The 14,978-nt window shown below is 37.3% G+C and overlaps 1 protein-coding gene across 1 annotated transcript in view; it reads left to right on the forward strand.

The window, feature by feature from the left end:
* Positions 1-14,978, forward strand: part of TBC1D2B (TBC1 domain family member 2B) — a 36,133-nt gene that overhangs the window by 16,563 nt on the left and 4,592 nt on the right. The window contains exons 4-12 of the mRNA XM_059823869.1: positions 1,630-1,787; positions 2,798-3,024; positions 4,776-5,168; positions 6,582-6,692; positions 7,831-8,024; positions 8,555-9,049; positions 10,953-11,070; positions 11,834-12,019; positions 12,513-12,634. Coding sequence (XP_059679852.1) covers positions 1,630-1,787; positions 2,798-3,024; positions 4,776-5,168; positions 6,582-6,692; positions 7,831-8,024; positions 8,555-9,049; positions 10,953-11,070; positions 11,834-12,019; positions 12,513-12,634 — 2,004 coding nt within the window. The remainder of the gene's footprint in view (positions 1-1,629; positions 1,788-2,797; positions 3,025-4,775; positions 5,169-6,581; positions 6,693-7,830; positions 8,025-8,554; positions 9,050-10,952; positions 11,071-11,833; positions 12,020-12,512; positions 12,635-14,978) is intronic.

Here is a 14,978-nt window from a genome sequence, read left to right on the forward strand (position 1 = left end):
TTTAAATTCAACTGCCTACTTCTAATCTATTAGAAAGCAATGAAGCAGTGCTACTTTAGTGCTCTTAACAATCCTATGCAAAAGCTTTACAAAATTCAGCATCAGCTCTGATTGTTCATGGGCCTGACAGCAGTTTTTGAAGAAGCTTTTCTAGAATTCATTTGACTTCTTGTTCCTTGTGATTTTTTTTTTTTCCAAGCTTTAAAAGGTGGTGTTCAGACAGGCTTTAAATACTGAAGTTGTCCAAAAGCAGAACAGGCGGTTGTGGAGTTGCATGGTAAGAGAGCAGCCACTATTCAGAGAACAGCTGTAGAGATGCCAAGGGACACTTACTAATTTTGGGTGCCCTACGAAATATGTTAATCATCACCCAATATGATCTGTTTAATTTGAACGGAAGGTCTAAAAAATGAAATGAGGCTTCTTGCCCCCAACAGAAATTGTGATTCTTTCTGGAAGAAGGTTTAAGTGTGTAGTATAATTAAGTCTTTGTCAAGTTTGCAAATTGCTTGTTGAAGTAGTTTTATTAATAACCTTTAGATTATTTTTAAATTGTACTTGATTATTAATCAGTTCAGCAGACTGTAGGAATTTTGTACTGCATAATGATTAGCTTAGAGTTTACTTTGATTAAATGTTAATCTCTTGTGAAGCTGAAAGACTGGATTGACTCATCAAATGATCTTGAAGGTGCAATATGGGTTACTTTCTGCTTAAGGTTTGAAGAGTAAGAAGAGAGAACGTGGCTGAATGAAAGCATCTTTGTGGGCCTCCATCTTACACAGACTGTGTGGAAAATGCTGAGACACTAAATATATTTCCAGCTTTATACCTAAAATATTTAACTTATTCATATGGGTTGACGTAGAATCTCTAGTTGAACAAAGACTTCACAATACTGAGCTACATTAATACTTGTGGACATAAGTCTGTACTTAAACGTTTCAGATTACGTGATGGTTGTGGGGGAAGCTGGATAGGATAATCTCATCCTGCTCGTGAAACATTTTGTTCTTCTGTGGAATTATCTGGCTGGAATTTAGAGGTTGCCTCTGAAATGTTCTTGCAGATAATTGGCAACATTCCACCTTAGGAAAGGAAAACTGCTAAGGAGTTTGTCATCAGCGATTCAGCTACAGCAGGTCTATTGGATGATCCCAAGTTTGACATTAATCCAGAAAATGAAACTATAACATACATGCGTTTTGACTGCATGCTGTTCTTTTAATGCTTGGCAGGTAGCCTAAACTTCTAAGCTACAATAGTTGATCTATAAAGAGATGCTGCTTCTAAACCTTAATTGTGGTTTGTTTTGTTTTTTCCCCACTTCCAAAGCAAGGATAAAACACAGGATGACGCAAAAGGCTGTAGTGGTCTCCTAGATACTAATATCCTGTTAAAGCGAAATAATTCTTCTGTTCTTGAAACATAGCACTGTTGATAGCAGGTGCTATGTAGTAGGATATGTTTTATTTTCTTTGAGCTTTTATTTGATACTGGTTTTGTCTGTGTTTTAGCTTGTTTTTAGTTTGTGCTGTTTCAGTTGCAGTGGTTGTCTTAAAAACCCCTTTATAAAACAAATGCAAAATGGAGAAGTCTTGGTCACTTTTCCTGCTGTCTTTTTCACAGAAATTCAATGTCCTCTTTAAGAAAAGGAAATAACGAAAACCGCAAGAGCATATTTTATACCACCGAAGAGTGGGAATTGCTGGATCCAACCCCAAAAGACTTGGAGGACTCGATGGCCTTGGAAGAAAAGAGAAAACACCTGGCAGAAGGAAGTAAAGGTAGAAGTGGGAGGAAGGGAGGGGAGCGTATGCCTTACCTTCTTTAGTATAGTGTGCTGTGTTATGTGTATCTCCAGGAAATAAGTGGAAGCTTATCTTTTCTTCACAAACCACGTCCAGAGCTCTGTAAATTCTTTTAAAAAACCCCTACTTCCTTATGATGTGTTTGGAGTCCCCGCCATTCAGGTACAATAGAATAAGTATGAACCCCTCTTACCTGCTGTTAGAGGTCCCCTGAGTAAGTTACTGTCTCTAGTTTTGTCACTTGAGTTGCGAAGTTACAGGATGAAGGGAAATGCTGAGGCTTTTGATTACTCCGTTGAGTGTCACCCGTTGAAGCAGAATTGCCTTTAGACTCTAAAGTATGTATATACATGTTGGCTTGCTTCTGAAATGGGGAAAAAAGTAGGGATGCATATGCAGTGGTAGCTCATCTGTACATTGTAACCGATTGTCACACTTGACCAGTGTCTGGAATAACCATGTGAAGACATTTTTACAGCTCCTTAAGAGCGCTTTAGCTGACATCCAAGTGATTTCATCTGTTAGAAAACATCCTTCTCTCTAAGGATACTCCCGTGGTTATATAAATTGAGGTGAAACCTTACACTGAATGCCTCTTAAAAGAACAGTATGCTGTGGTGTCAGTGGCATTTTTGCTCTGATCACTTCTGAGGTGTTAATTATTTGAAGCAAAGTTTACTTTGCCATAGTTAGGGGTACCTTTTATTTTCTGTAATGAATTGTAAAGTTCTCTTCCTGTCTTACTTCACAAGTATTAATTTATGAGCTAAATCTTTTATGTGGGAGGGGAGAAGACTTTGAGCTATGTACTTTTCCCACCAAACGAAGCGACTTGGAAAATGAGGCCTGTTTAACACCATTGTATTGGGCTGTTTAAATGCTGCTTAGAGTCTAATTTTAATGACCATATTTTTAAAAGGAAATCTGAATGCTTTGAAACACCTTTTTACTAAGTGAACTGAACTAGAAGAAATTGTTTTATGCAGGACTGACTAGTTCAGCTTTTCCCTTCGATTTTGGCCGCATGCCACACAAAACAAGGCGCCCGTTAAAAGACATGATTGGATCAAGCAAAAACCGGAACAGCAGTGACTCTTCTCCAACTGAGTGGTGTTCTGGTAATGGCAACAAACTAGTCTCTGAACTGCAGCTGAAGTATCAAAGCCAGCAAGAAGAGTTGGAAAAGCTAAAGAAAGATCTTTTGAGCCAAAAGGTAATTGAGCCTTCAGGCAAAGTGCACAAAAGCAAACAGATCTGGCAGGTGATTGTGAGTTTACCCTTTATGGCCATTTAACTGCATTAAGAGGTGGTTGGTTGTTATAAAATAATGGTTCTAAATGAACCTTTGTTTACAAAGAGTCTTGAAACAAGAAGGACCAAGTTTTACATCTGTTGAAGATTAGATCCCTGAACAAAACTTTCATTTGCACAGTGTTCATTAACTTGGTGTGTATATCTGTCTAATTATCTGAAGCTAGCTTTCTCCATGTCAGCCAGGATCCTGCAGATAATCACAGCTTCTTTCACCATTAGTATATGTAAGTCATGAGGAACTTCTTTCAAGTCCTTTTTTTGTTTAGTTTGGGTTTTGCTTCTTTTAATTCTGGAGGAGTGGGTGGGAGAATAGGGACTGACTTCTCTCTCTCTTTTATTTTTTTATTAACTGCATCATCACAAACAGTTTTGTAAATGATAGGCCTAACCATAAATCTGTGTATGTTGTAGTACTGCTCTCATACAGTGTTCTTGCTTCTATGCCCTTATAACTCAGATTTATTAAATACTTGGTTTTATCTAAAACAATTCCTCTAAATCAGTGGCGCATTCTAGGTGTATCTTTATGGTTTTCCAAGTCTTTGTAAAGTTCCAGATACATTATTGAACAAGCAGGTTCTCAGGAATTCCATAAAACCAATTCCTATTTCTGTCCTTGTATTCTTAATTAGTGTCAGAGAACTATTTAAAAAATAAAAAAAATTCCCAGTTTCATTGTTAAGTATTGTACATGTTTCTAGGGTTGAGCTTACCTTCCCACAGTTCCACAGTCTTAAACCATTAACCAAACATGGGAAACAGCAAAGGTAATAATCCAGATTAGTGAGATTTGTGAGTGAGCAGTCTGCTGTTCTTGCTTCCTTAGGGTTTATTGTTGATCTGGAATATCTCCTTGTGTGTAGTTTTTTGGTTTGGGGTTTTTTTTTGTTTGTTTTTGTGTTTTTGATTTGTTGGTTTGTTGTTTTTTGTTTGTTGTTGGGGTTTGTGTTTGTTTTTTTTTTCCCTTTACAGTTTAGCTTTGAGAGAGCTTCTGGTAGTAGCTAAAGCAAACTCTTACAGTATTTCTTTTCTTTTAAATTTCACTTCGACTTACTTGCATGTAACAGCCTTCAGTTCTTGAATGTCATAGTAAGATCTCATTCCAGCAAGGAATCAAGTAGGGTTTTACTTTCAGGGTAACTGCCTTAAAAATCAGCTTCTCTTTTATCCGTGTGTACCCATGATTCCCCAAGCAAAACATGTACATCTTTCATGCAAGTGAATAAATGTAATTGTCCAGCATCTCTGCAATCCCATGAGCAAAGATACTTGTCCTTTTTTAGTGTGAGGGGAATAGAAGATGAAAATGGTAGAATTGTTAGATGGATGTGTTTCCAAAAAAAGTTCTAGTTCAGAGTGTTTGGTGCTGTCCTTTTTGCAAAGACCACGGAAACTCCTTTTTTTCCCTTGTGGCAAGTCAGTTAATTACATGGCTGATTCTGGGGCACTGTAAGGTGTTAGGGTGCTAGAAATCATGTCACGTAAATCCATCCTTTTTTCCTTAAAACAGCACCATGAAGTCTGTTATAAGCTGATGATTCAGATGCAAAACCCATTCCAAAGCTTTCTTTTGCTTCATGTTAGTTTTCTAAGTTATAAAACTTAGAAACGTAAAACTTCATTACAATCTTTCTTTTTTAAAATTCTCAGGAACTTGTGCGACTTCTGCAGCAAACAGTCCGATCTTCCCAATATGATAAATATTTTGCAAGCCGTCTTTGTGAGGGGGTTCCCAAAGACAAATTAGAGCTGTTACACCAAAAAGATGACCAGATTTTGGGTCTCAACAACCAGCTTGAAAAGTTAAATCTGGAAAAAGATAGTCTCCAGCAGGAAGTAAAGAATCTGAAATGTAAAGTTGGAGAACTCAATGAGCGGCTGGGTATGTTGATGGAAACTATTCAAGCTAAAGATGAAGTGATCATGAAACTCTCTCGTCAACTCAGCGAATGTGAGGACAATACATCCTCTCAAAGTGGAGCAGTAAATTCTTCCATGGCCACCTGTACTAATAAGGAACTACAGGAACTGGACAGACTAAAAGTAAGAGCAATGTCTCTGTCTTGGTAGATAGGGGAATCTCTGTTCCCTATAGAAACTACTTTCTAGTCTGCTGTACTCTCTGAGGAGATCACTACAGCAGTTCTCCAAGATACTAATCAACTGAGATTTTCTCTGCTTGGAATCTACACTTTGAACTGTTATGTGGCAGTCTAAACAGGACTTTTATACTTTGAGCTGGTCTGTACATCTATAGTACAGTGTCCCATACTTTCAGTAGTGTAATCCCTGGTGTGGAGGAGGAGTGATGTGAGGAGTAATCAAAGGAACAGGAAAAAGTAAGGGTAAGAGGAAAATATAAGCATGGAGGAAAAAAACCAGAAAGCTTGCTTTTTTTTTTAAATTTTCTTAAGTATCTAAAGTGAGGAAACAAAGAGCATGTGGAATGGCAAAGAGGAGCTCCAAGGAGAAAAAAAGAGGAGTGTAAGAACCTGTTTTACTAATGCTGCTCCAGATGTTATCAATGCTTTTTTTTTTTCACTCTAACCTATCTCAGTGAATGCGTCAGAAGTTCTTAACGGAATTACTGAAGTTACCCACTTTGCTCTAAACATGCTTTCTTGCCTTTGGATAAATGTTGTATTCCAAATTGATTAACAGTCCAAGGGATTTGGAATACAAGTAAGTCATTTAAAATATGTACAAATATTCATAATTTTCTTTCCTATATGTGAGCCTGTGAAGTTTTGGAAAATAAAATGGAAAGTAGAAATCAATGGTCTTGGCAGAAAGCAGACCAAAGCTTGTAGATGCTGTGGAGTGTGGGAGTACTGTAATTGTTGGGAGGGTAACAGCATTCCCTCCTCCCACAACCTCAGGTTTCAGAGGTAATATTTGTAGCCTGGAGCTGAGTGGATTAGGCAAGGAAGCTTATGGCTAAGGATTTATATTTTTGTATGGAGGCAGACATTAAGCTTGTACTTAAAATGAGGACTGGTGAGAGTAACCAAAACCCAAGGGGCGTTTGCCCCACTTCTTGTGTTGCATGGTCTGTGCTTCTGGCTGATGCGTGGCACCATGACCTCTCTGGTGCACTCAGCATGCATGTTTCTGTTCTCCTCGGTGGTGCAGCCTTGCAGGGCTGGGCCTGCCTCGTGACTGCAAGCAGCGACCAGCTGCCTTCCGCTGGGAGTGTAGCACTGGAAGGGATGCAAGTGAGGCACAGCATCATCCTGTACACCTCTGTGCTCGTATTTGGCATGTGTGTTGGACCTATGGGAAGACTAAAAATAATACTTGATTTAAAAATAATATTTCATTTGATCCTGCTATTTTTAATGATAAGTCCTATTAGTAGCTGCTAGTTCTGTATTCTAAGGTATGCTTACTCTGGTAGGCATTTGCTGTTTGTAAGATATTTTTATTAAAAATCCAGTTTGTTTTTTTTATCAACAGGACAACCTTCAGGGTTATAAGACCCAGAATAAATTTTTAAATAAGGAGATTTTGGAACTTGCTGCTCTACGAAGAAATGCAGAAGCAAGGGAGAGAGAATGGCAGGCAAAGGTCAGAATACACACCATGTTCTCATTTTGGCAATGTCTAAAGCAGTTTTCAAAAATTCAGCTGTAAATCTACTCAGGGAACATAACTGTGGAATGGAAATGGAACAACTTAAATGTATTAAATGTGATAGCTTAAAAAAAATAAAATCCCCCCAACCCAGTCCTTACAGACTAATCTTTCTGAATGGATTCTTGAAAGAAGTAATTGACTTGAAAATCACATTAACTGGTGGAACTTTTTCATAGCTTATGAACACAGGCATGTATATTTCTGAAAACATTTTTTTCCTCAGAATTAAGGCTGAAATAATTTTCTTGAAGTACGCAAAAGACAGGATGTGTGAAGAACTGGTATGTCCCTGAGTAGAGCTTTCTCCTGAGCAGGAAGGATGACTACAGTATGGTGATTGTAACTTTGGAAGTGTGTTTCTGTATAGATGAATTTGAGAGTAGAGAAGTTGTGGGTAAATAATGAAGATTTCCCTTGCCCTGGGGCTGGGAAAATATGCACACATCCGTAGCTAAGGCAGGATACCTGTAGCTATGGTCTAGTCGGGTTTGCTTTTGTTTATTTGGAAATGATGCACACAGTGGCCAGGTCTAAATGCTGTATTTTTGGCACGGAGGTGTGTGTTTACAATTCCTACGTGCTATTACTTAATTCATATCTTTAAAATTCCATTTCAGTTCTTATTGTTCAAACACACATAGACTAAAGCTGTTACTTTAAAAGCACAAAATGATTGAGTTGCCCTTCATACAATGTAATGATAATTAAAGCTTGCTCAAATTTTCTTCATGTAAAAATACATGTGATAGAAAGTCTCTGGTCTACTCTTCTGCCTTAAAAGACTTTATGTAAAAAGCCACAAGTATCTGAGGTTTCTTTCCCAAGTACTTTATATACAGAATTTTACAGTAGTGTGATAAAATGCATATATAATTTGTATTTTCCACACATAAGGGTTGCTTAAGGTTTTCTAGTGCTACAGAAATGGGAAAATAAAGGTGACTGTTCTTGACTTACAGGTTTCTAAGCAACGTAAACTAATTAGAATAATATTGAACCGGATTTTAAAAGAAGTGCCGTACAAAGTAAATTTCTGAAGACTTACACTATTATATATTGTTTTCTGCAGTATACTAGCTTGGAAGCCAAACTCTGTCAGATAGAAAGTAAATACTTGATCTTGCTTCAAGAAATGAAAACTCCTGTTTGTTCTGAGGAGCAGAGTCCTGCTCGTGAGGTCATCACACAGTTACTGGAAGATGCCTTGAAAGCAGAAACTAGTGAACAACCAGAACAAGCGTTTTTCAAACCACACCTGGTCAGGTAATCTGGTCCTGTTAAAATAAATGTTTGTGTATCTTGGTCAGTAGGCCCGGTCCTAACACTGGAAGACAGAGAGTGGGGATATATTTGCAGGATTTGAGGTTTTTAATGTATTCCCCTTCATGAAATACAGTATCATCATGAAATCCTTTTGGCTGTAAAAATAACATTTATTATTTTGAGATACCGTATAAAACTTAAACTCAAATGTTGCCATATAGCTACTGAAGGTGAGCTACTGAAGAGATGGGTTCATTTGAACTTGACCATGTTTTTAAATAAATTGCTTAATCTTTGTAGTAATGTATATTGGAATATGGGCACAAAGCCTTTTGCATATGGGATTATAAAATAATTATTTAAAAAGGATGTACTTCAGAAAAAATTTTAAATAATAATTGTTAAAACTTGAAAACTATGGGGAATGGCTTGAGGGATATTTGAAGTAACTTTAGGATGGGAACTTGAGTTTCAGGGCTACTGAACACATTTTTTTAAAAGCCTTTTTTCTTTTTTCTCCTCTGTTTCAGTGAATATGATATATATGGTTTTCAGACGGTCCCAGAGGATGATGAGGAGGAGAAACTAGTAGCAAAATCACGAGCTTTGGACCTGAGATCACTTTCTCTCAGTGAAAATCGCGAGATCTCCACAGGGGTGAAATGGGAAAACTATCTTGCAAGCACAATGAATAGAGAGATGATGCGCTGTGTAGAACTGAAGAATCTTATTCGATCTGGAATTCCACATGAACATCGTTCCAAGATGTGGAAATGGTGTGTCAATCTCCATGTTAAAAAATTCAAGGACAGCACTGTTCCTGGGTACTTCCAAACCTTGCTTCAAAATGCTCTGGAAAAACAAAATCCTGCATCTAAACAAATTGAGTTGGATCTCTTGAGAACTTTGCCAAACAACAAACATTATTCCTCCCCAACATCTGAAGGGATCCAGAAGCTGCGAAACGTGCTGCTGGCATTTTCGTGGAGAAATCCTGATATAGGATATTGCCAAGGGCTCAACAGGTAGGAGTCTGTAAATCTTTGGTTATAACTATACAGTGAAACACTTAATGAGCCTTTCAAATCACAGCCTTAGCAACATGCTTTTGGACAGCCACTTGCCTTATGGGTTGTATGCTTATAACTTATACTGTTTAAATAAAAAAAATAACTTTCACTTTTTTTTTAAAAAACAGTAACAAAACAGAAGATTTAGATCATGAAACTTGTAAAATCAGCTTGGGAAAAGAACTGGAACTGGAGTGAACTCACATAAGAAATAGGCTACTTAAATGTAGTTTTGCATTGTCTGCATGTCAGTTGTAGGGGATCTTTTTGCTTTTGTGTGCAAAAATTTGTTAGTTTTTTGGGTTTTTTTAAACAAGCAGAAATAAATGCTTGAAAGCTTTTTGTACTGTTAAGGCCACAAATTTCAGTATTTCCCTCAGGATGTCTTCATTCAGAATTGCAGTATTCAGTTTAAGGATGATTCTTGTGTTACAAGGCTAAGAAAAATTTGAAGTCATTGCAGTTGGGGTTTGCCAAAATAGTTTTGGTACTTTGAGATCTGTAGTAAAGGAAGGTGTTATTTGAAGCAGGTTATGTTAGTTCTAACACCCTCCTCATCTCCATGATATAATACTATCGATGTCAATTTGTGTACTAATTTATGAATGGGGTACTTTACCCCTTTTATAGGGTAAAAGACCTTTGAACTAGAGCAGCTTTATAATTTGAAACTGCACTGAAGCAGTAGTAGAATAGAGGCAGTGAATAATGTAGTAGAGGTAGCGAGGTGGTGGTACCAGTAGTAGAGGTAGTGAATAATGTAGTAGTACATAGTATTCTTTTTTCTGAATATTCATCACTGGTTGTTATGTTCTGTAGGTAAATCATACGTTTTTAGTATTAATATTGTTGCTAGCATGTCACAAGACATGTCTGAAGAACGCAGCTGTTGCCATCTTGGAGCAACATGTCTCTCGAGACTAGAAGGTGTTAGAAATGTTTTTGCTAAATTTGAACTTTCTGTGCAGCATTATTTTCTCCTGGGGCATTTTTGGTTTTATTTTTGGTTTTACTGTAAATAATTCTGCATTTGGGTATACTTGCAGAAGTTAAAACCAAATTAAATATTTATTCCTTGCTTTGGTTCTCTGAAGTTTTGAAGTGTGATCAGCTTATTAAGCTGTGTAACATCAGAAGCAGTTCATGTTGTAACAGCTCCTCTTGCATACAGAAATAAAACAAGTTTACTTGGAGAAATATATTAGAGGTTACTTTTCATATTCAAACAACTATCAGCAACATGAAGTTATTCTCTTATTTTTTTTTTCTTTCATAATACTAATTGGAAGCAGGAAAACTAGTAATGCTGCTGTTTTTTTTTTTTTTTTGGCTTCAAGAAATTCTTAGAACAAATTCAGTCTTTGAAATATTTTAGGGCTTTTTATCTTCCTTAAAAGACAATGGTCGATAAAGACAAAAGTGTTACTTACATTTATCTTAATGGATATAAAGTAAACATGCTGGAAAGGATTTTTCTAAACTTATAACAACTGTGTGAAGTGCAAGAACCATCTGTTCTTTCTCCTCTTCAATAAGGAAAGACAAAAGTCTGGGAATTGGAGCAGTATATTTAGGACTTTGGAAGCTTAATTTGCCTTGGTTCCTGGAAAAATGGCTTCTAGCAAATAACTTTGGTTTTGCCTTTATCAGTTTTCTCATTTAAATGAATAAAAATACTTGGCTTGGCTGAGAAGGCATTTCATTGCCCTTTCTTAAACTTCATTAACAGTTTTGCTGTTTAGTGCGCTCCTGTTAATACATTTATCTCTGAACAGAAATAAAGGCTTTATTGTAATTGTTCTTAAGATGTTTGGTGATACTCTAATAATCTTTTTCTCCAAATAAACCCTGTTTTCAGATTGGTAGCGATTGCACTTCTGTACTTGGAACAGGAAGATGCTTTTTGGTGTCTAGTAACAATAGTGGAAGTCTTCATGCCCCGTGATTATTATACGAAGACGCTGCTAGGATCTCAGGTATGTGCTCTGCCAAAATAAAGCCTAGTCCTGTAAACTGCAGCCAGTCAAAAACTTTCCTCCAAAACTGTCCAATAGGCCTTTGTGGGGCATGTGCTGAGTTGACAGAGGAGAGTTCCAGGCACCAGGGCCCTTGTCTGGACATGCAACAATGGAGTATAATATTGGAGTGTAACACTGAAATAACTGTTCAGTGACCTGCTTGGAGATCTAGTCCTTAAGCCCTCTTCTGATTTTTAGCTTCACAACATTGACTGAGCTGATTTATCATTTCTTTCTTCAAAATCCGAGGGGGGTGGTGTGTGGTTATGGGCTTATGGGCTCTCTGGGAGAGTGAGGGTGAGAATGCATTCCGCAGTACTGTGAGCAGTATACACCGTAGCACTCCTCTGCTTCCAGGTGATCCTGTGGTACGTGCTGCCTCCTCCCTCCAAGTCTTCCCCCAGCTTGTTCTCTGCTCCAGTGCTCCTGCACCAGTGCAGCACTAGAGACCTGTAGTAGAAACACAACATCTGTGTGTGAGGAGCCCTGTGAGACTGGGGGTGGATTGAGAAGCAAAAGGTTGTGTCAGCAAGGGCGGTGTGCATTGGGGTGGCCACATGTGTTTTGGGTGGATCTAGCTTAGAAGTGTTAACTAGGCAGTCCTAGGTTTCCTGATTAGCTCTTGAAAAACTTGTACTTACAGATTGGTAGCAGCCCTACTTTGAATGACATATGTGTTGGAAAAATAGGAGCAATAATGTCATATTTGTCATCTCTTTAGGTTGATCAGCGAGTATTCAAGGATTTAATGAGTGAGAAGCTTCCCCGACTGCATGCTCATTTTGACCAGTATAAAGTTGACTATACTCTCATAACTTTCAACTGGTTTCTTGTGGTATTTGTGGACAGTGTGGTTAGTGACATCCTTTTTAAAATCTGGGACTCCTTCCTGTATGAGGGACCAAAGGTGAAGTGAATGAGCTAAGTTTTCTTAATTGTTACCTGGTGACAAATACTGTGGTGTTACTGAGTGTAGGGTGGAGGAAGGTTGTCTTGCAAGAATCCTGTCAGTTAAAATCACTGTTTAAAAAGCAAACCTGAATTTTAGCTCTGAAGTAACTTAATAAATGCATTCAACAGGCCCAGCAATCTTTTATTCCATAACTGAATTAGGAACTCAAAACTTCAAAGAATTTGTAAGCTATAAACACAATATTGTATTCTGGATAGAACTGCAGGTTCTTGGTTACAGGCTACAATGGAAGTTTTTGGGAACTTCTGAAAACAGGGGACGGGGCAGGGAGTGGCAGGGAAGGGAGATAGAGGGAGGTGTGATTGGATAGCTCAAATGCAACCTGTTGGAAGAGTAACACTTTTCATTTGAGTTTATAATAAATAATAATGAGAATCAGTGCATTCTGTTGTTATAAAGAACAAAACATTGTATGTATCTTTACCAGGTAATATTCCGATTTGCCCTTGCACTTTTTAAATACAAAGAAGAGGAAATCTTAAAACTGCAAGATTCAATGTCCATTTTCAAGTACCTTCGATATTTCACACGCACTATACTTGATGCTAGGTGGGTAACTCAAACTTGTGTGCAATTGAAAGACTTCTAGTGGGGCATGGAAGAAGTCTGTCATGGGATTTTTTTTGTTCTGTTTTTATCTAGATCTTAATTTAGATATAAAGCAACTAGAGATGAAACTAGCTACTAAGATTTCTCATGAGTAGTTTTATCTAGCAGAGACAAAAGCACAAGTGATGAATGCGTAATTGTAAATTTTTAGGTATGGTAGAGATTACTTTGGCAGGTTGGTCTTGTTTAGCAGTTGTATCATGGTAGTAACACTTAAGAATTTCAGTCATAGGTGAAGTCTCCCCCTGCATTGTGGATACCACTTAATTTTGTAAAATGTTTTATGATAAATAAAACCACATCCTGGCTCAAGTACTAAAAACACGAGCTATGACCTGCTAGGTTTAGATCTCCTATGTATCATTAATGCATAGGCTAATGCCATATAACTCTAGCTGATTTTAAGATATACTTTGAAGCAGAGAATAAATACAAATTAGATGCTCTTCCGTTCTTCAGTCCTTGCATAGGAATTACAGTTTGTAAATTAGGGTCTAATGCTCTTAGATTCCTAGCTTCAAGACTGTAGAGCAGCAGATTAATGGTAAAAAGAAAAGTCATATTTGGATTGGTTTAATGTTTGAAAATACATTTTGCACGGACGCTGAAACTCACTGATTTTTGAGTTTAGTACACAATAATGTACTGGATTCTGAGGTGTTTGTTTTTACCGTAATAAATTTCATATGAATTTAAGCTTATACTTTGACTCCTACTGCAAGAGCTCTTTATTGTTTTTTTACTTCCCGTGCTTCAATTTTGACTGGAGAGAAGTTAAAACTGAATAATCTTACTCTGTGCTTAAGAAGGACTGCTGGGAGTGATGCAGGGAGACTATTCTGCAACTGATTTATATGGTAAAAGTCTTGATAACAGATGTTGCTTCCTCTGCTGAAACCTCTCCAAAAACTCTTGAGGGGGAGTTGCATGTGCTTTGTGCCTTAGCATTCCCCGCTTTGATTTGAAAAATGTTGGACAGTTGTACTCAGCTGTTTGTGACTGAAATAAATGCTGACTCTGATTCTAAATCTGGAAGTGACAGAGAAGTATGTACTTGATTTTGGGAAGAGGGTGCACGTATTTTTAACAGAAAACAATAAATAAAACAAAGTTGTGGATATTTTTATAATCCATAAATAGGCTATTTTATAGCTTATCTCAGATGTGTAATACGTAGGACCAGTAGTACCACAGCAGTATTGCCAGAAACTAAAGATTGCAAAAGAAAAGGGAAGGGGGGAAAAAAAAGGAAAAAAAAAAAAGAAAAAAATTTAAATCTTTTTACTCTTACCTAATTGGAACAGAAATTTGATATTAAATCAGAGTTGCAGATTTGGCTTTCCCTTCCTTTTCCAGTTATGTAACGGAAATGATGTCTTGGCTCTCTTGTCTAAACTTCTTGGTGCTGAAATAACCTATTTTAAATATTTCTAATATTGTTGGAAGGGAATCTCATTTTGGTGTTAACAAAATGAGCTTATCGGGTGTCTTTGGCAGATGGTGAGTTCGGGTGAGGACAGAATTCAGTGCATCGAAGATACTTGCAAAACAAATAACTCTGTGCTGGTCTGCCCATCTCTGTTTTGGTAGGATTTTAGAAGTGGGAGCTGAAAGCAGGGGTGTAGTGCCACCTAGGGGATAGGGGTTTGCCTGCTGGAGCTGAGAAGGCTTGATTCAAACCACCTGGTTTCTTCTGCCACCTTTTTTGTACAAGTTTTACAGCATCAAAATTGAAACAATACAAAAGCATGTAGAATGATGTCTTTCCTGATACGGACAAAAAGTCATCTTGCTGCAGAGGAAGAATTCAGAAAGATTATTTTTACAGACTTCGTTGACATCCTGAATGGGTTAGAAAATTATTTTGCACAGAATTTCTAAGTTTAGGCTCTCTAGTGGTGAAAAGTCTCTACAGACATGTGCATAATTATACTCTAGGTTATAGGATGTCATAATTAGGTTTTTCTACAGAGGAAAGTTGTGTTCCATAGCATGTTGTGCACAGGTCTGTTGGAATGCATTCTGCTTATAAATAGCAGGAAATCATTCCTGTTCACTCAAAAATATAAACCTAGGGAGAGCTTACCCTTAAATAAACTGTACAAATAAATTTTCTTAAATATTTGGGTTCATCTGATAATTAAACTGGAAATTAAGTTAAATTCCAGTTCCCTTTTTTCCTTAGTAAATAATGAGATATTTTTTAGGTATAGATCAACAGTAACAGTGTAGTTAACTCTGTCTTTGGACTGATTAGGCAGGTAAGTTACTAGTTTTGCTGTGA

This window comes from Gavia stellata, chromosome 13 (assembly GCF_030936135.1).
Source record: "Gavia stellata isolate bGavSte3 chromosome 13, bGavSte3.hap2, whole genome shotgun sequence".
NCBI lineage: Eukaryota > Metazoa > Chordata > Aves > Gaviiformes > Gaviidae > Gavia > Gavia stellata.